The sequence below is a fragment of the Acinonyx jubatus genome, chromosome D3 (assembly GCF_027475565.1).
Source record: "Acinonyx jubatus isolate Ajub_Pintada_27869175 chromosome D3, VMU_Ajub_asm_v1.0, whole genome shotgun sequence".
Lineage (NCBI taxonomy): Eukaryota > Metazoa > Chordata > Mammalia > Carnivora > Felidae > Acinonyx > Acinonyx jubatus.
This window is the reverse complement of record NC_069392.1, coordinates 75,608,856-75,631,212: the sequence shown is the minus strand read 5'-3', so window position 1 is coordinate 75,631,212 and position 22,357 is coordinate 75,608,856. Positions and strand designations below refer to the sequence as shown.

Below are 22,357 nucleotides of genomic sequence, written 5' to 3'. Positions count from 1 at the left end.
CGTACACCATGTTACCCCCAAGTACTCACGTCTTCCGTTAATGGCTAAGAATTGTCCACAGAGGCCCTTCCCAATTCCGCTCCCTCTTCCTGGAACTCCTATGAGTCTTGTTATTTTGTCCTTCTGGACTTCGAAGCTCGTCCGTACGTTCCACCTCCTTACCTGTGTGCTGTATTCCAGGTCATTTCTTCACGACCTGTCTTCCAGCTCACCAGGCCGCTCTCCAGGTGCATCAACCAGGCTCCCTCCCGTGGCTACAGCCCTGTGTGCTGGGCTACTCTGGATCTCTACTGCTTTTTCCTTTCGGATCTCAGGGCATTTTTCGAAACTTTCTTGGATGCTCAGCTAGGCATTTAGAGATGCTAACTTTACATTAGCAAGCATTTCTGGGGGATTTAAGAGTAGAGAGACTTCCGGTTTCTCTTATAAAAGCCAGATAGTGCCACAAACAAAAATTCTAGTGTCGTGTTTCGCACATACTTTTTATTGTTCAGTAAATGAATATTTGTCAATATGTACATAAACACAGAGAGCGAGCGCTAAGATTTCGAGCAAGAGCGTCTGGGTTCTAATACGCAAAGCCACTTACCAGCTGTGAGGGCTCAGGCAAAGAACGGAATCGGAGCTCAGCTTCCTCAACTGTAAAACTAGACCATTAAGACCCGTGCGGCCCACCGCACAGGTTTATTGCAAGGTTCAAATGCAGAAACACATGAAAGTGCTATGAATACACCTTAGAGCAATACAAGTATAAATAGAACAAGTAACAGCAATTGAATTTCAAGCGCGGGAATACTTAATCACGCCCTTGCGTTATACCCACGAAATCGATGGCAGTCAACGAGAAAGCAACAAAAGAGCTGAGCGCTAACGAGAACGCACGTGCCATTCTCCGGAGGGGGAAAGAGTTCTGCAACATCCTGTAGTCCTGTCCCTGCGACTACTCGCTTCCTAAACTTCACGAAGATGTCAGAGACCCACCATCAATGACTCTCTCACAGAAGCGCAAGGGCCAATGTCCCACGTTTATTTACATACGAAATGTGTTTAATACAGTTATGACGGATGTAGTGCGTAACAGCGGACAGCGCCGAGACCTTCCGAGGAACCGAACGTTGACTACAGCATATCATGCAAGTGCCTATATATACACAAAACAGAATTCCTTTTTCGTAAAAATAAAAAGTACAAAACGTGTTCCGGGATAAATACAAGGTATAAAATGCCAAAGAAAACACAGAAACGAAAACTGAAAAATAGGAACGCTCCCAGAGAACTATAAACGGAAGGGACAGAGGAGTGCCCACCCCTGCTGTGCTTTGATAAAGCGGAACTACTAATATTAAAGAGACTTATTGAAATGACCGAACTGAGGCCGGGCGGCTCAGCGCGTGACCGAGCGGCCGATCGCGACACGCGGGTTGCTGCATTGATAGGTCGGAGGTGGAGTTGTGCATCTCAACTCCAAGTACCAGAACGTTTGGCAGTAGCACCCCAGAACAGGAAACGCCAGCTCTTTTGACGGCAAAGGGTTCAGAAGGGTTAAGTCAACTGGGAGTTTTTTTTCTTTGTTCCTGTCAAGAGCCAGAGAAATACTTGATATTTTTAGTTGTGTCTTCGTAGGAGTTAATAAATTCCATGACAAAAACTCGACTATCTAAATCTACTGGTCTAGCTACATATGTGTCACTGTTACAGTAGTCCAGCCCTTGGGTGACTTGATCTCCTTGTGTTCTTTCAGCCAGCCTTGCAGATCGGCCCAGAAAAACCCCCAGCCCCTGGTTTTCCCCTGGCAACGCCCTTCTTCCCCATTCCGGAATGGAGCGGAGGATAATCCATGCGCTTTACTGTAGAGGCCTGGCCTACGTTTTGATCCATCACTGGGAAGGAAGCTACCTGCAGGCTGCTTTAAACACGGTCGGGCGTGGCCTGGAAGAAGATGCCAGACGCCGGAGTGCGGTCGCCCGGGACGGGTGCACTCGCCGGCTTAGAGCAGGCACGTTGAGGGTAGTGCTAAGACACTTAAAAGTCCCTAGTGTTTTTGAGACCCACAATACCTACAATTTATATAGTGAATTCTAAAAATTAAAAACACTAAAAAAGGCATTATCTTAGCCTGCAATTAGTTAACCCATTCAAATCTGTAACATACAAAATGGTTTATTTGAATTCAGGAACTGCCCCTGTTGCTAAGAACTCTGTGTTGAAAGAAACAGTACAAAAAGAAAAAGTCTAACCCCCAAAAAAACCAAAACACAAAAAACAAAACCCAAGGAACAAACAAACAAACAAAAAAACCAAAGACCGAGAAAAGAAAACCTCAAAACATTTTTTCACTAAATACTGATACAAACATGTAACAAAGAGTATAAAAAGTTATTCGTTTAAATATATACAAACTCTTTGAAACTCAAATACTGTTTTCATACTTATCGAGGAGGATATACACGACCAGGTGGAGAAGGTACACTGGAAGAGAATATATTGCAACAGCCTAGACAGTACTGTTAACTCTATTATGCTGCAAACTTTTTGTAACAAAAATGTCTCTTTTATTCCAATGTGGACAGGGATTCTCCTTACAGGAAGGTCTGTGGCTATTTCTCGGCCGAACTCACTCTTTTGGACTTAATGAAGGCCATGCCGTGTGTCCGCATGTGGGCGTTTAAGGCAGCTTCAGTCTCGAACGTCTTTGCGCACACCTTGCACTTCCGGTCTGACACCGCGCCGTCGGGCGCTTCGTCCTCACGGCTGGGCTTGTTCTCCTGCTGGTTCTCCTCCCCGGCCCCGTTCTGCTTGGACACCGGCTGCGGCTCCTTCAGCTTGTGCACGATGAACAGGTGCCTGGACAGCGACACGTGCGACGTGTAGCAGAGGCCGCACTCGCGGCACTGGTAGGAGGAGCCGTCTGACTTGTGCTGAGGGATGTGTTCGTGGAACTGCAGCAGGTTTTCGGTGGTGAAGCCGCACACGGCACACTTGTGAACCTTGAACACGTTGATCTTCAGCTTCTTCAGCGGCTGGGTGATCGCCCCTCTGGGCGGTCTGAACTCCAGCACGGGTTCTTCCAACTTGCGCTTGGGACTGGGAACCTTGGAGGGAAGAGAACAACGTGGACGACACGCGTGAAAATCGCTCTGCCCCGCGGGTGACAAACCACCAGTTCTCCCAGGCCCCGAGAGCTGCTGGGACAAGTGGTGTGAGCTTCGGGATTCGGGGGCTCCCACAGCGGCCCCCGGAAAGCAAAGCGGGGCATGGAATGGGGGGTGGGAAGCAGAGGGGGCGGGGTTGTTAGGTTGCAAGGCACATTTCAGAGATGGCCCCGGTGTGGGTGACGTTTGCACAGCGGCCCGCTGCGGTGAGGACAGGCGTCCAGGGGGGCGGGGGAGCCGAGGCGGGAGGCAGCCTGGGGGACAGAAGGGAGGCCAGGGGGCTGCAGCCGTGACCAGGGAGGCCAGGGGGCTGCAGCTGTGACCAGGTGGTGTGGACAGGAGGCAGGGGGCGGGGCAGAGAAAAGGTCAGGACTTTGCCTTTCCTGAGGCTGGGATCGAGAGCCCCTAGAAGCCCAGCTGGCCTGGGAGCCGAGCTTTCCCGAACACTCACCTTCGTCACACGGCTGACCCGCAGGCCACGCTCTTCCCCTCCCGCTCCCATCTGCCTAAATCTGAGCCACATTAAATCCCCTCGTTTCCAGCTGGCCAAAAGCCCAAGCCAGAGGGACACCCCCTCCTGCCCGCTCTGCGGCCCACCTCTTCTCTGTCCTGTTGACAGGGCACCACTCATACATGGCCTTGACCTGGAGCTGCCCCTGCACGTACATCCTTTAATTCCATCCCCACCCCCACCCCCACCACTGGAGGGGAAAAGATTACAAACTAACGAGACACTAGTCTGACTCGTATTCTGATTAGGCTTTACTCAGTGATCGGCTCCCCCATCGCGCACACTCGGGCTGTAACCCAGGCACATTCCAGACACAGCCCAGTGCCAAAGCCAGCAGAGAGATCTCCTGAATGTCTGCCGAACTGCTTGCTGCCTCTCCGATCGCGCTCGCCACACACACGCCTAACACACACGTTAACGGTCATACTGCTGGTTCAAGTTCACTAGCCACTGACCTAAGAAATAAGGCAGAGATGTATGGTTTTATCTTTTACCATCGTGAAGCGAAACTAAGGAGAACCCCTTCATTTTTACTTGGTACCTTTCACAACCAACACACTGCCAACCAGAAAAGCATCTAGCTTTCTACATTATGGCTAAGAGCCAACTGATGAGCATCCACAGAAAATTTTATCATTTCTGTACGCAAGTAGATCCCTCAAGCTGCTTCTGGAAAGATGTAGAAGAAACTTAATACCTTTTAGGGGCAGGATGAAAGATAAGAATGGGTGTACGGGGAGCGGACCTATTGTTTTATAAGCTTTGCGCACAGTCCTGGGTAACTGCGGCGAAACTTAAACGAAGAGAGTGAATGGAAAAAGCAAGTCAACACAATTTCACTGTAAAGAGAACATTTGCCATGTTTGACCTTGGCATCTTCTTTTATTTCTGTTTCCTCCTCGTTGGTGGCTTCTGTCATTTCTTTCAAGTCAGGATCCTTGATTCCGTGCATGAGTTGGATATGTTTCTCCAGCATCAACCGTTTCGTAAAGGTGCGCCTAGAGTCTGGGCAGTGCCTGTGGGGCAAAGACAAGGAGGTAACCTGCCTGCTGAAAAGTACCCCACGCTGAAGAACACCCTCTCTACCGAAGGGGCCTTCGCCAGCCAACACTACAGTGCTCAGCGGGGTCAAGATGATCTGTGTGAGGGGCGCCTGGGTACCTCGGTCGGTTAAGCGTCCCACTTCGGGTCAGGTCACGATCTCACGGTTCGTGAGTTTGAGCCCCACGTGGGGCTCGGTGTTGACGGCCAGCGCAGAGCCTGCTTGGGACCCTCTCTCCACCCCCCCGCCCCTCCCCCACTCTTTCTCTCAAAAGGAAAGAAATGAACTTAAACGAACAAACAAAGATCTTTGCGAATACCGATGGCCCAAAATGAAACAGTAGTTCTGCCATGAACTGCAGTTTCCAGCGTGTGAGAAAAATTTTTGCGGTTTCTGTAGAAAGCTTTCTGTCGGTTTTGGCGTCTCGGTAGGATCAGCCTAATTCAGTTTGGCTGGGGTGTTTACTTATTCTCTAGATCTGGTTAAAGTATTACTTCATTTAGAATTCTAGGTGACTTTCATTTTTAAATTGAGGGTATCGAATTTCAGAAGTTTTCTTTACAATGACTCCGTGTTCCCTCAAAATTTACGGCATAAGAGATACTTTAATATGGAAAAAGTCCCTCCCGGATTCCTTCATGTGGATGTTAATTATTCCTGTCCACTCCGCCATAACAAAGAGAAGACAGGGTGTGTGGCCCTGTTAAATTCCTCACCAGGGCACAAACTCGGTATCACAGCACTGAAATTCATGTGTTCGTTCAGTTGACTGAAATGTAGAAAACTCAACAGATAGCCAATATAGGTCAATCTTTTAAGTTTTCATTTCATCTCTGGGGGGGGGGGGGGGAGGGGGACCCAAACCTGTCGATTATGAATAGTTTTTCTTTAGAAGATATGAATTCGCCATTTTCTTAATGCAATGGACCAAAAACAGGTTTAGGGAAAAAAAAGAAAGAGAAGTGAATGACGGTGGTGACTATAGGTGCCATAAGGCAGACATCAAGAATCCGCTGCAGTGAAGGAGGGTGAAAATACCTCATGGTCTTACGCAGAATCAAATTTACTGCCTTCAAAAAGCCTTCTGGAGATGTTGTAATGATTGGCCCCACACCCTGATAATTTCGTGTTAGAGACTCCCCCCTCCCCGGCAGGGGCAGCCCTGGGAGCCCGTGCTAACCCCACACCACAAAGGAAATCGGCCAGACGATCCGAGCATCTTACTGCCTTACGGTGTCTCCGGGGAGAAATACACAAAACCCGTCCGAGGAGGAAGGACTAAGCCACGCCAGACTCCCTTCCTACCTTCTTCTCAGCCAGGGCCTCCTTCTAAGTCCTCCCATCCTTCCGGCGCAGTCTCAAACACGCAGGCCTGATTCACAGAATGTTCTCACCTCACCGAAATCACTCCCGGCTTTAATTTCACTGCAGGAGTTGTCTACGTCCCGGTTTTCCTACCCGAGCAACTTTCCCTAACTAATCAAGAATAGTGAAGCCTTGAGGAACAGACAGCCAACCATCACGCGTGTCCTGAGACACACGGTCCTCTGTGCCCTGCTTTGATCATGTCACACGCTACGTGCTGGCTACATGGCTTCTGTGTCTGTTAGTTCTCTCCCTGTTATGAGAAGTGCCTTAAAGTAAGTAAGCCTGTTACCAGCTCACTTGAGGCATGTTCTGGTCGAGTGGGTGATAAAGCTTTTTCACTAACGATATAACAAGTTCCGATTTTCATATCCAAAGAGGTAGCTCAGGACTGTCCAGAGTGGCACCACCACCCACTTGATGTGTTGGCCTACTCCATTCCTTGAGTTTGACCTCTGAGCCAAATGTGTGCGCTGGGAAAAGGCTGCCCCTGCATTAGGGAAAACAGTCCGGCCTAGGACACAGTCCCCGACCGGGCCCCATCAGGGTCTGCTCTGAACCAGTCAACTGGACAATCAACCTGCCTATCAAAGCTGGCAAATCCCTGCGCTTATAGAGACCAAAAAGCATCTCATTCACCTGTGCACCTGCAAAGCAACCACTTCTCCAAAACGCTCAGGTATATAAAATCTATCCCTCTGGACAACAGGTAAGGACCCAGGAACGTACACAGGGTATGCCAGAAACTCCTGTTTATTTTACTATTTTTAAGTGTTATGGCCCAGTCAAGAAACTGTTATGTCGCAACAATGGAACAGCACTAAAAAGTGAAATCTATAACCTGCAGCACAGAAATGGAGCGTTAATGGCAAAATATGAAAAGCCGTAGAAAAGTTCCAGCATTATCCTTTTACCGTGCTTCGCACGTTAGAAATGAGGACTTACGAGCAGGTGTAAACTTTCCTGATGCCTTTGTGCTTGATCCGATTGTGACGGCACAGGCTGTGTGAGGAGCTGAAAGATTTGTCACACTGGCGGCAAGGGTGTTTTTTCATTTGCTTTGTTAGGAGAAAAGAGATAGAAAGTCACTTAAGAGAACAAAACCAGAACTGCTTTAAAAATTAAGAACTCTTTCGTAACAGTTGGCGTTACATAATCCTCACTGCTTCGCAATACAAAGACAAAACTAACAGATTCTTCTTAATACATAGTAAAAAGGAAGGGCAGGGGTGGGGTAACCGTGAAGGGACTAATTTCTGGAGAATCGGAGAAACGTGATGAGAGTAAAATATTAAATATTTTTCTCAAAACACTTATGGTTTTGACTCAACACAAACCCCCAGATATCTGAAAACATAAAATTTCTTTGCAAAAGAGATACAGCTGTTATTTTTAAATAGCAGATACAAGGGGCGCCTGGGTGTCTTAGCCGGTTGAGCGTCAGACTCTTAATTCTGGCTCGGATCATGTCAGTTGTGAGCTTGGGCCCCGCACGCTAGGCATGGAGACTGCCAGAGACTCTCTCTCCCTCTGCCCCTCCCCTGGCTGTGATATAAACAAATAAACAGATAGCTAGCAGATACTATACAAAAACATAATTCTTCAGTGAACACCAAATAAAACCATTACTTACTTTGGTACATCCAGAGACAATGTTAACTTGTCCAATATGCCCTTTTAAATGAAATCTTGAGCTAATTTTAAGCATTTTGACTGTCCCCCCAATGATTAAGTAACTGTTCCTTACATAAGGGAAGAGTTTTCCAAAAGGCCCCTTGAATACTACCATTTGGTTATTTCAAGAACGCACAAGTTGGAAAGCACTTTATGTAGTCTGCCATTAGAATACACGGCCCGTGTGTATGAGGGTTGGGGGACAGTGACAGAGCAGGAGAAAGCTATCAAGAGATGAAAACCAAAGTTAAAAGTTTCCTAACTTGGCCACGACATGATTATGTGAATTCAACACATTCTCACGTGGACCCTTGGAAGTAAGATGAGTGGCTTAACCTAAAAGCACGTTCTTTGGGTACAAGATGCACTGAAGTCTCGAATGAAACGGTGTCGTATCACAAGGAAATCCGATCAAGAAATAACTGCCAGCCTCATGAACAGAACAAAATTTGGCAAAATTAAAAACAGGGTTGAAGTAAAAACAAGTTCTCATGTGAAATAACATTACTATTTACGGCAAGAAGAAGAGATAAGCAAAGCAATTGTGGGCTAAGTGGTTAAAGAAAGGATACAATTTTTTTTTTGGGGGGAAGTTTTATTTACTTATTTCTGAGAGAGAGACAGAGACAGCATGAGCGGGAGAGGGGCAGAGAGAGAGAATCCCAGGCAGGCTCCGTGCTGCCAGCACAGAGCCCGATGCAGGATGCGAACCCACGAAACCGTGAGATCATGACCTGAGCTGAAACCAAGAGTCGGACGCTTAACTAACTGAGCCACCCAGGAGCCCGGAAAGAATAAATATTTTAAATAATTGTTTTTATATTAATCACTTGACAAATATGCCCCTTGTTCAAACTGGTAAGCAAATCTATTTAGGTGATTGGGTTTGGCTCTGGAGAACCAGAAATGGGTTGGCACCTTGTCTCTACCGCTCATGCATCGAACCGTATGACCCTGGGAAAGTGTCTCCATAAACATCCAGTCCCCAAACTGTAGGGTGGGGATCACAACAGTGCCTTCCTCAGAGAGTGCTGGGGTAAGAAAGGGCCGGTGGTGGATTAGTCAGCACAGTGCTTGGGACACAGAGAAATCCTCAATAAATATTCTTTTCTGAATAGCAATAAAATATCCAAATTCATTTTAAGAGAGCCGAAAATACTATCTTTTAAATAAAACACATCAGTCTGTTAAGTGTTTAAAAACCTAGGCAGAAGCAAAGGAGGACATTTCTTCTCCGTGCCAAAGCATTGCTTTTATCATTTTCCTGAGCATATAATCTGGGATATTATGAGAATAATGTCTGTGAGGGAGGGAGGGAGGGAGGGAGGGAGGGAAGGAGAGAGAGAGAGAGAGAGAGAGAGAACAGAGCAAATAACCAACTAATGCCTCTGAGCCACACTCTTCTCCCAAAGGTATTCCTTCATAAACATCTTGATCACATAACATAGACAATTCCCTAGAGTCTTGGATTAGCATTTATGAAACCAGAGAATAAGAGCTTTCTTTTTTGTTTGTTTTTGAGAGAGAGAGAGAGAGCATGATAGGAGGAGGGGCAGAGAGAGAGGGAGACACAGAATCTGAAGCAGGCTCCAGGATCCGAGATGTCAGCACAGAGCCCAGCCTGGGGCTCGAACTTACAAACCACGAGATCAAGACCTGAGCCGAAGTCGGACGCTTAACCGACTGAGCCACCCAGGTACCCCAAGAGGTTTCTTTAGAATAAAAAGCTTTAAGAACAGTCACGGAAGTCCTACGTACATAAGTCTAATGTCCAATTCCTACTGAGTTTTATACGTAGAAGATGGACAATGTTAAGATCACCCAGAAGAGTCAAAACACAAGGCATTTTTCTAAAAGCGAGAAGGTTGTAGCAAATCATCATAAAACATGTAGAGAACGGACGTATATCTTTCTAACTATATAACAAAGGCAAGAGGCTTCAGAGGAATGCAAACTGGGTTTCCCATTAAGATGAAGAATTTAAAATTCCATTTCTTGTTATGGTATCATCATGTTAATGTTACATTAAAAAAATCTTTTTCAGATTTTATTTGTTTAAGTAATCTCTATACCCATTGTGGGGCTCAAACTCACAACCCCGAGATCAAGAGTCCCCATGCTCCACTGACTGGGCCAGCCAGATGCCCCCAAATCAAAATTTTAATAGAGAAATATCAACAAAGAAATCCTCAGTAGGTAATAAATTAAATGAGCAGCTCAGCTGAATCAATAATTACTGTTTTCAAAAAGAACTGACAACGGGTGAGATATTCTTTTCCAGCGTCTTTATGAAAAAATGCAGAAACGAGCGGTGAAATCCCCAAACAATGGAGCAGGGTTTGAAAATCACTGGTGACAGGAAAATTACAGGTTTAAACACCAGCTTCCTGATCAAACCTGCCGTGTTCCCATTACCTAAGAAAACAAGTGACTCCCTTCTTTGTTCAGTTTTAAATACTAACTTATTTAAAGGGGCTTTACCTAATTTATTTTCGTAACTTTTATCTTCAGTGTTGTAATAGCTCCCACGGCCACTTTCTGACACAGAAAGCAATTTTTACCAACCAAACAAAAATGGAAAAAACGGTATCGAAAAAGCCTCAACTGCCATCGTCCTTCTGTTTGTCAAGGTCATTTACTTCCTCTTGGCCCCAGTGTAGCGCAAGCTGATATTGAAGGAACTTGAAGGAACTTGGGCCTTGCGTGGACTTTTTGTAGTTGGGTTTTCCCGCTCAATGAGGAGTTATTTTGTTTTTAAATAGAGCTCTTTAAAAAAATGGTGGACGAATAAGCTGGCAGGGTCTGAGTATTTTTGAAAACTTTAAATGTCCATGAAACAAATACCTGGGTGCATTTCCTACACTTTCTCCCTAATTTCCCATTTTTGCCTCTCTTACCTTCACATTCTTTAGGAAAGCAGTGGTTTCTCTTAGCAAATTCCTTTGCTCTGCGCGCCCTAGCCTTGGGCTCAAGGTCTGAGCTCTGGGATTTCCAAGGCCCCTGAAGGCCATTCTTTCTGGATGGCACTTGGTGAATGTGTTTTGGATCGCCATGGGCTCTCACAACCAGACACTGCCCATTCTGGTAACTAGTCCCTTCTTGTCTCTTGGCTTGAAGCCCTCTTTCTGTTTCAGGTGACCCTGAAGAAGTCAGAGGGAGAAAAGTCCCCACCTCAGACATTCCTGCCTCCATGAGGTTCTCTGCCTCCCACCAACATGTGAAGAGCTTCCTTAATTACCATCACACATCCAGAATCACCCACACATTTAGGATGAACAGGAGTGGTATTATTCCCAAGTCGTGCTGACACATACCCTTCAGCTCGATCGTAAACACTTTCTGTGAAAAAGGAAAAACCAACCACCTGTATAGACTTCAACCTGTGCCAACAGTGATCCCACAGGATATAACTCCTAAAACTCTGGACCTTTCCACTTGGCAATCTATTCTACAGATACACCCGCACACGGTATGGTCAGTCCTGTACAATGTGATAAACATGTATCATGGGTCACAAATCACTACAATAAGCAAAATCATGCAACAAAGAACCACAGGGCTTCCAGCAAAAACGCAGTTAAGGGCCTAACACCCGAAAACTATTGGTGACGCACTTAACAGCAGGATCCTGTGCAACTGGGTGGGGGAGGGCTGTGGCTTGTTGAGATTCTGTGAGGTGGAAGAAGGAGGGTTACCTGAAATCTGAGGGTCGGAGGGAAGGTGTAACACCAGGGGTAGGCAGCGTGACTCAATGGGGAGGTGAAGTCGCTGACGACGGTCTGACGTGAGTGTGTGCGTGTGTGTTGTGGATTCCGACACAGGTCCATTCCACGATTTTCTGTGCTCACCGAGTGTCTCTCTCAGGGATGGGGTCACACGTGAGCGAGCTCAGAACCCACATCAAGTTCCGACCGTTCCCTGACACATCAACTGCGTTAGAACAAATCTGTTTCCAACACGAGCGTTCTAGCAGAACTGACTGTTATGTATAAGGTTATTCCGTGCAGCACTGCATATAATGAAAAAGATGGGAAGAATCCGGCCCCGTGAAGGGAGAATTGGCTAAATAAATTATATGTGCTCATAACGGAAGACCTTGAAACACTGATACTAAAGGAACTATTTACTACCTACTACGGGAAGGGACCAGTGCAGAAAATTATGATATCCACAAGCTGTGTTCTGCATTCGAAAGAAGTAAAAAGAGAACATATATGCATGTATGATGATCCTGGCATAAGAGAGACTTCAAGATCCATAATAACAAACTTAGTGGTGCTGGGTGGGCCAGGGTAGGAATGAGGCTTTTTGCTGTCTTCTTTCATACTATCTAGACTGTTGAACAATGTGAATATAGCCCACACCACCACCAACAAAAAAATTTTCTTCTGTTGCCTCAAAAAAATTCCACAGCAGGTTTGCGGAGGTGTAATTTACAAAATGGAAAATTCACTCGTTTGCATGTATAGTTCTAGGAGTTTTGACAAATAGACACAGAGTGGTTCCATCACCTCTAAAATTCCCCTGTGCCCCTTTACAGCCAAGTTTTCTTCCTACATCCAGCTCTTGGCAACCACTGATCTGCTTTCTAGCCTCTGGTTTTGTGTTTTCCATTTGTCACATAAACGGAACCACATAGTACAGCATGTAGTTTCTGGAGTCTGGCTTCTTTCACTGGCACAGCACATGTGCCATTCATCCACGCTGTTGAGCGCATCGGCAACCCGTTCCTTTTCACTGCGGGACAGCATTCCACGGATTCTATGGATCGGCTCCGCTTCGTGAATCTGCGTCCCAGGTGAAGGACCTCTAGGCTGTTTCCAGCTTTTGGGAATTAGGAATTAACGCCCCTACAAACACGCACGTACAGATTCTGGTTGAACGTACAATCTTATTTCTCTTGGGTGAAGGCTTAGGAATGAGATTACGGAGTCCTATCAACCCGCTTCCCAGAATGGCTGTGCTCTGCGTTTCCAACAGCAACGGAGCAGAGCTCCAGCTCTGTCCTGTCACCTTCCAGCAGTTGGGACTGTGATTTTATTGTAGCCATTCTACAGGGTGGTTCGTAGTATTTCATTGTGGTTTTAATTTGCAGTTCCCTAATGACTCATGGTGTTAAGGTAAAAGATTTTCAGTGGACAAAACACCTACATACACAGTAGACCTCTGCCTCTAAAGAAAAACCCGCACCTCTGTAAGTTTCTAGTTTTTAATTTCTATTTCAGGAGGAATTTCGGTGCCCCGTAAGCGCCCTGAAATTAGAAGCTATAAATCACTCATCTCTATATCCCTGCCATTCGGCCTACAGAAAATATTCAGTAAATATTTACTGTGTGGAGGAATAAAGGAAATAACCAAATACACAATTACCTACTGGAAAAATATGAGCAGGTACTACAGAGTAATCACAGCGTAGCAAATGTAGGATAACGTGCTGGACACAGGGCAAGCACTGCTTGCTTTTGGAAGATGGGCCAGACAGGAGCATGTTTAAATACTGATAAGAGGATCGGAAAAAATGCACCTATTGAGGACAGAAGCAAGACAGGAGTCAATGAGCGGGGAGAATTCAGACAGGAGGGGGTTTGCAGACAGGAGGAAGAGCACGTCTTCCTGTGTGACTGCAGATAAGGCGCCACCTTCGGGCAGGTGCCGTGCTTATTACGGTCAGGGGGGCGGGTGACGAAGACACAGGGGAAATTGACTGAGTCCCTGCCCAGCAGCTGCCATTTCAAAGTGAAGTATATACAGTGCATCTCGGTACCACAGCCTTCATTTTCCTTCTCTTACTGTTTCCGATTCTAAAAAATAACAAACACTTGCTACAAAATAAAAGAAAAGACTGCCTCTAATCTCACCAACTGCAGTAACCAGTGTCGATTTCTAAGCTATACATAGCCTTCCCATTTCTCTTCTGGATGCACGTTCACGTGAACTTGTAAGAATGAGTCTATATTATACATCTTGATTTGCAACTTGATTTATTTTCATATACAGCTACACATGTTTTGATCTCTCTACAGTCTTCTTAACACAACATAGTATTCTATTGTATAAATGGGCCATAATGTATTTAACTATCTCTCATTAATGATTTAGGTTGTTTCAAATCTCCAATAACTGCAGAAAAAAATTTCTGTAGTCAGGGGTGCCTGGGTGGCTCAGTCAGTTAAGCGTCCAACTTCAGCTCGGGTTATGATCTCACAGCCCATGAGTTCAAGCCCTGCGTCGGGCTCTGTGCTCACAGCTCCGAACCTGGAATCTGCTTCGGATTCTGTGTCTCCCCCTCTCTGCCCCTTCCCCACTCGCACTCTGTCTCAAAATAAACATTTGAAAAAAATGTTTTTTAAGTGTCTGTAGTCAACCAATTATTTCGGTGGTATGAACTTCTGAAAGTCTTTCTAGTTTAGAAGTTGTGAAAAATGTCAAGGCCCTTTGACACTTCTTGCCAAACTGTCCTCAAAAAGGACCCCATCGATGTCAGTCAGGGCTCACTCAGCAAAAGCCTTACAGATCACCATTCAACTTTGCCAAAGTGGTAGGTAGAATATTATAACCTCACTTTATTTTTCCTCAATGCCTAGGGATGCTGGACATCTATCCATATGTTCCTGAGCCATTTACAGTGAACTGCCCCATCATATCCTTTCTACGGTTTTCTATGGAGTGAAGTCAGGAGAAGAATGGCAGGTGAGGAGGTCAGATCAAGACCACAGCCCTTGTGGACCACCACGGGGACTTTGTGTCATGCATGACACGTGACTAGAAGACACCAATGGGTCATCCATGATGCCTGATGGGAAGACACTAATGGGTTTGAGCAGAGGAATAATATGATCAAGGTCACTCTGGCTGCCAAGTGTAGAAGCAAAGAACCAGTGTGGAGGCGACAGACTTAAGTGTCATGGGTTTGGAAAGTAAAGGTGATGACAAATGACTGGATTTGGCATGTATCTCAAAGGTGGATCTGTGGATGGGCTGAATGTGGGTGGCAAAGGAGAGAAAAGAAGGGGTTCGTATCACTCGAAATTCATTGGCAGGGCACTTGGTAGAACAGTTTTACCAGTTTCTGAATGGGAAAGTAGGAGAGAAGCAGGTTTGAGGAGAGGAATCAAGAATTACATTTTGAATACATTACATTCGAGAAGCCCATTGGAGATCTAAGTAGAGATACTAAGTGGTTGGATTCAAGTGTGCAACTCGGAGGAGAGGTCCAGGCCAAAGATACAATTCTGCGAGTCGGTAGGTTCAGATGGCATTTAAAGTCCCAGGCCTAGGGGGCACCTGGGTGGCTCAGTTGGTTAAGTGTCCGACTTCGGCCCAGGTCATGATCTCACGGTTCGTGAGTCTGAGCTCCACATCGGGCTCTGTACTGATGGCTCGGAGCCTGGAGCCTGCTTCAGATTCTGTGTCTCCCTCTCTCTCTCTGACCCTCCCCCGTTCATGCTCTGTCTCTCTCTGTCTCAAAAATAAATAAACGTTTAAAAAATTTTTTTAAAGAAAGAAAGACCCAGGCCTGGATGAGAAGTTTCTGAGAATAAAGGGCACATCAACATTTCTAGTCTGGAAGGAGAAGAAGAGACCGAGAAGAGCTATCAATGAAGCAGGAAGGAGGAGAACCAAGAGGCCTAGTAAAGAAAGCATTTCCAGGAGAACCTAGCAGACAACTGCTTCAGACAGGTCAAGTGACATCACTGATAAAGCCAAGAGCCCGGGTGCGGGTCCCTCGCCACGCGGTTTCTGTGGAGTGGGAACGTGGAGTGGCATGGAGAACACAGCGATGGAAAGTGACCTCAGGGACGTCTGCCATAAAGGGAAACAGAGGAAAAAAGGCAGTAGGCAAGTGGGTCAGGAAGGCTGTTCTGTCAGGACAAGAGGCCCCATGGCAAGCTTTAGGATTCTGAGAACGATCCGGGAAAAGCTGAAGACCCAGGTAGGAGCAGACACGTGTGCTTGTGACATCCTCCAGGGGCCAGAAAGGGGGCTGGATGGAGCGCACAGACAGAGGGATGGGCCTTCCGGGGACACAAGTCACCTTCTGTAACAGGAGAGGGCACAGTATGCACGTTCAGAGGCAAAGGGGTTTTCGCTGCCTGTCTCTCCTTACGTGTAACACAAAACCCAAACTTCTTGGCCTTTAAGACGGTCCATCCACAATCCAACCCTCAACCCACCATTCTGACCACGTCTCCTAGGACATCATAAATGTTGCAAAGCCACCCAAATTCACATCTTCTGAAGACAGTGGCACGTTCCCCGCCACGCCCCTTGCCCTTCAGAAATAGCCTTCCCTCTCCCGGAGGCCCATTCAAGCCCTTTGGCCCCCTCGGCCAGCTCACCTCTCGGCCCCTTGGTGGACTTCCTGACCTCTCCAGCCACAAGCCTCTCCTTCCCTCGCCCACATCCCACACAGCTACCAGAGCAAACCACTGGAGACACATGCTTCCACATGTCGCTTCCCTGCCTAAAACCCATCTGGGGTTCTCGACACCTTCAAGGGCTAAGGTCTTTGGACTTGCCTACCTCACCAACCCCCTCCCTCCACTACTCGCTGGCGGTCACTTAGAAGGTCACGCTGCTTTGTGCACACCCGCACTCTGCTTTGCTGCTCGTACACTGGGTGAATTCCCCTGTGCATCCTCCAAAAACCTACTAAGGTAGTATTTCTTCTGTGAAGCCTTCCCTGGCATTCGCAAATCCTGCCATACCCCCCAAGCCACAGTGATGCTCACATCGCTGCTTCCTTGGGCCTTAGGGTGCTCCTCCTTCTTCTCTTCCACGTATCACTTGCAACTTTAATTTTTAACTTCACTCTGTCCTCCTCCGACCTCTTTCAAGGCTGGGCCGTACCTTCTCTCTCTTCCCCTATTCACAGAGCCTGGACCCAAGCACTGCGCCGAAATCGGAACTGGAAGCACCCTTCACTTAGTTTTAATTACATACCACCTTGTGACTCCTCTAAGACCCATACTAGCTGAAGCGTTTAAAATATTTATGCATTTGGGGCGCCTGGGTGGCTCCGTTGGCTAAGCGTCCAACTTGAGCTCAGGTCATGATCCCATGGGCTGTGGGTTCGAGCCCCGTGTTGGGCTCTGTGCGGACAGCTCAGAGCCTGGAGCCTGCTTCGGATTCTGTGTCTCCCTCTCTGCCCTTCCCCTGCTCATGCTCTCAAAAATAAACATTAAAAAATTAAAATATTTTTGCTTTCTTTTTCTACCCAACTGGAAGCATCTCCAGGGCAAGAATTATATCATTTGTTCTCGACCATAGCAACTGTTGTGCAACTTGGTAAATGTTTATAGAATTAAAAAGTGGTATACACAGAAGAACAAATATGATTAAAAGTTAAACATCCTCAAAGTATGAATGAATGACCTGTTCTAAACAGTTTCAGAATTGACATTACTCCTGTAATGTGCCAAGTGCCCAGACAAACCAAAGACTTGAAAATGAGAAATAAACAGGAAGGACTGGTAACCTGAACAGGTTAAAAAAAAAATCTATAGTCGAATAGGTCTCCTATAAAATAAGTTAGCTGTTCTACAGAATAGAAAGGTACTAAGATTACATATAAGTTATAACCCAATAAAGTTGCCCTTTTTTTGTAAAGTAGGCTCCACACTCAGCGCAGAGCCCAAAGCGGGGCTCAAATTCACGACCATGAGGTCGAGACCTGAGCTGAGATCAAGAGTCAGACGCTTAACTGACTGAGCCACCCAGGTGCCCCTACAGTTGCTTTTAAAAAAAAGAAATTCACTAAAGAAATATGTAACATCATCAGCATATGTATTAAATAAATAAAGGTATAATCTTCACTCAGAGAAGTCTTAAAACTTTTCACGAGGATGTATTAAAAAAAGTAAATAATCGTGTTTCGTATGTATTTTATCTTCTTCATCTGTTCATGTTAGCTCCGGATTATCGTATGTACCCACCAAACTGGGCGCTCCCATTCTGTTTCCATGAATATCACCCACAGTTATAGAGGGTAAGTCATAAGAAGCAAACCCGCTTACCCAAGCCACCCCCACACTCTCCTAGAAAATGGTCTTTTACACAGGCAAGTAGCCTTCCCCCGAAGTGTGGAATACTGTGGGTCATAAATTCTTACTGAGAATTTCTTACTGAGAATTTCATATCTAGGACACAAGGGAGATCCTCTGGTCTCACTACATGGAAGAAAATACAAATAAATGGGTAGTTAGATGAGCACAGCGTAGGAAACTCAGACTACGTATGTCTGAAAATATCAAGAAAAACAATTTCTGACTACTAAACCATCCAAGTTTCTACAAATTGGAATGGAGTGGCTTTGGGGAAATATTTAAACACAGAGTACAAATTTAGACCAGAGGTTGGCAGACTTTCTGTAAAGGGCCAGACAGTAAATATTTTAAGCTTCGCAGGCCGTAAAGTCTGTCGCAGCTACTGAACTGTGCTTTGGAGTTCAAAAGCAGCCACGAGGGTACATTAACAAGTGGGTGTGGCTGTGTTTCAATAAATTATTTACAAAAACAGGTGGCCAGCCTGTGAACCCCAGTTTGCCAACCCTGATTTAGCCCCCTGTCTCACACGCTTAAAGAAAACAGAGGCAAGTCAATAACTGAGAACCAAACCTATTTAACACAGCAGGTAATCAATCTGGAAAAAAAACAAGTCGTAACTACAAAGTAAGGAGAAGCGTTTGTTTTTCACAGGACATGCTGGGAACACGTCCCGAGAGCCACCAGTATCACGGAACCGCGTCTCGATGATTGAGGTTACAGCTTTGAAATGAGTGGTGTTTCCCAAGGACAAGTACGTGCTAGTTGCCATGTTTGCTTAAAACGACAACAAACAAAGCCGGTCTTCTAACTTTCTCGTCCTGAGACGAACCGGTTCACTGAGGACAGTTGTACGACTGAAAAAGTAAGACACAGAACTGTAATCAAGGCCGATGAAGGAAAGGCCAAACCCGGAGCAGACGAAGAACATGTCCCCACCGCGGTTTCTGTGCCCGGAGCCATGTCAGGTGTTCAGGCAGCGGGAAAGGGAGCGCTGAACAAAAGGCCGATCCTGCGACAAGGCCGCCACCCTCGTGGCAACTGCTGGGGTGTCGCGGGGTGACCACGGGCACGCGTCAGCCTCGGACGTCCGTATCTGCCTCCGCTGGCTGGTGGCGACACCCCGCAGAGCTCTGCTTACAGACCCGAAATGGACCCTGTGCCTCTTCCCTTTCACTAGACTCGGGCTCCCATCCTCCTACACCCACGTCCTTAAAGGTCCTCACGCAAGAAATCCTTACTCTCTGTCACACTGAGAAAAACAGCACTGACAGGTGCTGTCAGCTGTTCACTGCCACATTTCACCGACCCCCGAAGACGTTCGGGGAACAAAGACCCGAGTATGAAAAAAAAAAAAATCTTTGCGGCCAGTTTCTCTGGGGTCTGGTCCGGCTTCGCTCCCCTTCTTCTACTTAAAAGGGTCTTTTGTCCCATCTTCTAAGCCTCTTCAGGTCCTAAAATGCATGCTTATGGATGGGTGACACATTATCTCTCTGTTATTTCTCTTCTCAGAGAATCCAGTCCTCAAGGGGGGATCACGGGAAAGACTATGTAGAATGTAATTTTTAGTACAGCCTTTTTGTCCTTTTTAATTAAAGAGCCATCTAGGGGCGCCTGGGTGGCCCAGACAGTTAAGCATCCGACTCGATTTCGGTTCAGGTCATGACTCACAGTTTATGAGATTGAGCCCCGCGTCACGCTCTCACTGACAGCGTGGAGCCTGTTCAGGATTCTTTCTCTTTCTCTCTCTGCCTCTCCTTCGCACTCAAAATACATAAACATTTTTCTTAGAGCAATCTAAATAGATGAAAGGTCACTGTGAAAAATCTTTTCCCCCCACAATCACTATTTTATGACACTACGGATATTATTACAGCATAAAGAATGTAAATTATACTGTCTGAAGACTTCTGTAAAATCCTTCTAGGATTATTTATTTCCACAAATCAAAAGACAAAAGGAACCAGGCATTCCTTTTCAAGATAATCACTGTTTTTTATCAGATGATCCGTCAGAAATCTGGAAACAAGTTGAAACAGTAAGCAAGTGAGCACAGAGATCAACAAAGCTACCCTTAAAACTGCCTGATGACAGGTTATTTTCTCCCTGGTTCCAGTCCTACATCATATATTGATCTTCCCAGATGTCTGATTAAACTGTATTGATGAGGCCCCACCGGTAGGGACAATCCGCTGCGAAGCCTCAAGGTCTGAGAACGTGAGACACCACAGAGCCCCAGGAGGCCGCCCTGAGCCACGGGGGGGGAGGACAGACCATCAGGCAGCTGCTGGAAATCTCTTCTGTGTGTCCCAGTGCTGCGGGTCCCAGCTTTGCAACTGCTAGGCTCTGAGTGGTTATGAAGGTAAAAGGACCCTGGGCTCCCTCTCTCTTCCCTGATGGCCCTCCCCAGTACTTATTTGCAGTAGTGTGGGCCACGCGCACTGGGCAGTAACGTGGATTTGCTGAATTCGTGAATGGAAGAATTAGACAGTCTCTTCCCCTTCGCTCCAGTCCTGCCCTGAGCTCCGGTGCTCCTGCCACACAAAAGCCGGTTCTCACTTGTAACCTGGAAACCCCACACCCTGACCTCGAGGTGCGGGGCCGGACTCCTAGATCCCAGCCCCTTGGCATAAGGGTTAAGGTCCGAAAAATGTCCCGCGATCCTTTCGGGTCTGAAGTTTTGCCTACAAACTGAAATGAGTGGGAATTCGTGAGCTCTCAGTTACCTCCCAGGGCTATTGTACGGTTCCTCATCAAGTCAATTATGGCTGGAACGGCTTTTTGTTTCCCCTGCCACCCCCACTGATGGCACGTGAAATTATTTCCTGGTGGCTCCAGGATCCGAGGTGGTATCGGCTTATAGACAGAATCATATGCTTAATCCTTTAAAAAAAAAAAAATCCAAAAACCTGGTCTGCCAGTTGGATTTAGGGATGTATTTTCCTGAAGAAAGTTACAAAAAGATGTTGCCTTTCTGGACAGGTACATAAAAGTCTCCCCACATAATTTAGCGGAACCACAATACTGTACCAATATTCTAGAGCCTAACGGCCATGGTCAGCACTGATCCGATAAAGAGACCTAACCCCAGGGCAGATCTGGGCACCTCAAGTCATGAAAGAAGCGACTCTCCTTCCCCAAGAAGGGACTGAGCTCTGACAGATAACAGGAAGAGGGGCTTGGGGGGCACATCAGTTTGGGGCAGTAGAAGCACACAGAATGAAAACTGCTCCTCGGTGGCAGACAAGGGAAGTTAAGTCCCTGGCTGCAGGCGATGTTCCTCAGAAGAAACGTTCTTGAGCCGGCAAGGCCTGGTAACATTCACCCAGAGGAGACGGGCCCAAGCCTCATTACGTCTCCCGTCTGGTAACAGCACCAGCCCAACACCAAGGGAGCCTGTACCTCCCGCGCCTCGAGAGATAAACAGGAAAAGCCCGAGGAGGAAGTGTCTTCTTCAGACTCCAAAATAACAGCAGCCCTGGTGGGCAATGCACCACAAACGGCCGAGTGTCCGTAAACATCTGAGTCACCGTGGTGCCGGCCAGCACCCAGCTTTGACCGGTCGCCGTTCGCACGCCTTGCTGCGACTTTTAGAAGAGCACCGCACGGGCCGCACTTGAGGTGCAAAGACGCAGTTTGGTACCTGCAGCGCCCGTGCTTTAAGTGATTTTCCAACACCTATTTAGTGAGCCCACGCCCACCCATTCCCTTGGGGCCGGTCATTCCGGCCAGAGGCTTCCATCCGCCAGGCGGCACCGCAAAACGAAAGGTGCAATCTCTGGTCGTCAAACGGAGTGAGGGTAACCGGCCACGCTGAAGGCCGAAACGACCGGCACGCCACGGGAGGCTGCGGCGCACTTTCAGTCTCTCCGCGATACCGACCGGGCTCCTACTTTCACTCGCCGGGATTCTCCCTGCCCTTGAGGACACTGCCGTGTGTTGAAGGCGGAAAAAATAGAGGAATCCCCGAAGGTATTATGCCCGGGGCGGTCCCAGGTGCCTGGAACACAGGGGAAGGAGGGATGGCGGGCGCAGGCCACTTCTGCTGCATCCGAACAGGAGCTAACCAGGCAATGAGGCAAGGAGAGGTTTCCCGGCAGAGAGAACCAGGAGGCAGAGGCGAGGAAGGAAACGGTGTGTGGCCGGAACCACACGAGGGGGTGGGTATGGAGCAGGCCGAGGCGAGGTGGCCAAGGGCTTCGCGGACTCCACCTTCCACACACAGGGAGGCCCACCCAGGACAGACGGACTCGTACTCCCCCGAGATCACCGCGGCGGCTGCGTGGGCATCTGCCCTAAAGCTCCGTCATCTGCCGGTGGGTCTCGTCTCCTGGGCTCTGATCACAGGGCAACTGGTCCTGTCAGGGATGCCCCGCCAGGACCCCCAGCAGCTCCGGCTCTGGGGGAGCTCTAAATCCTAACAGACTTTCAGAGGCAAGCCCAGTGGTCTAGTTACTGGGACTTAAGACATTTACACATCTGCCTCCTACTGTGTGCTACTAATTTTATTGTACACCCCTCGATTTGGGGTCTTACACTTAATATCCAATGGAATGTATAACAACATGCC

The 22,357-nt window shown here is 47.2% G+C and overlaps 1 protein-coding gene across 13 annotated transcripts in view; it reads right to left on the bottom strand.

The window, feature by feature from the left end:
- Positions 1-1,006: 1,006 nt before the first annotated feature.
- Positions 1,007-22,357, bottom strand: part of ZNF532 (zinc finger protein 532) — a 108,644-nt gene continuing 87,293 nt past the window's right edge. For all 13 annotated transcript variants that reach the window (XM_053205767.1, XM_053205768.1, XM_027069071.2 and 10 more), the window contains 3 exons: positions 7,016-7,128; positions 4,532-4,679; positions 1,007-3,092 (listed from right to left, as the gene is read on the bottom strand). In XM_053205767.1, coding sequence (XP_053061742.1) covers positions 2,598-3,092; positions 4,532-4,679; positions 7,016-7,128 — 756 coding nt within the window. In that variant the 3' untranslated portion in view covers positions 1,007-2,597. The remainder of the gene's footprint in view (positions 3,093-4,531; positions 4,680-7,015; positions 7,129-22,357) is intronic.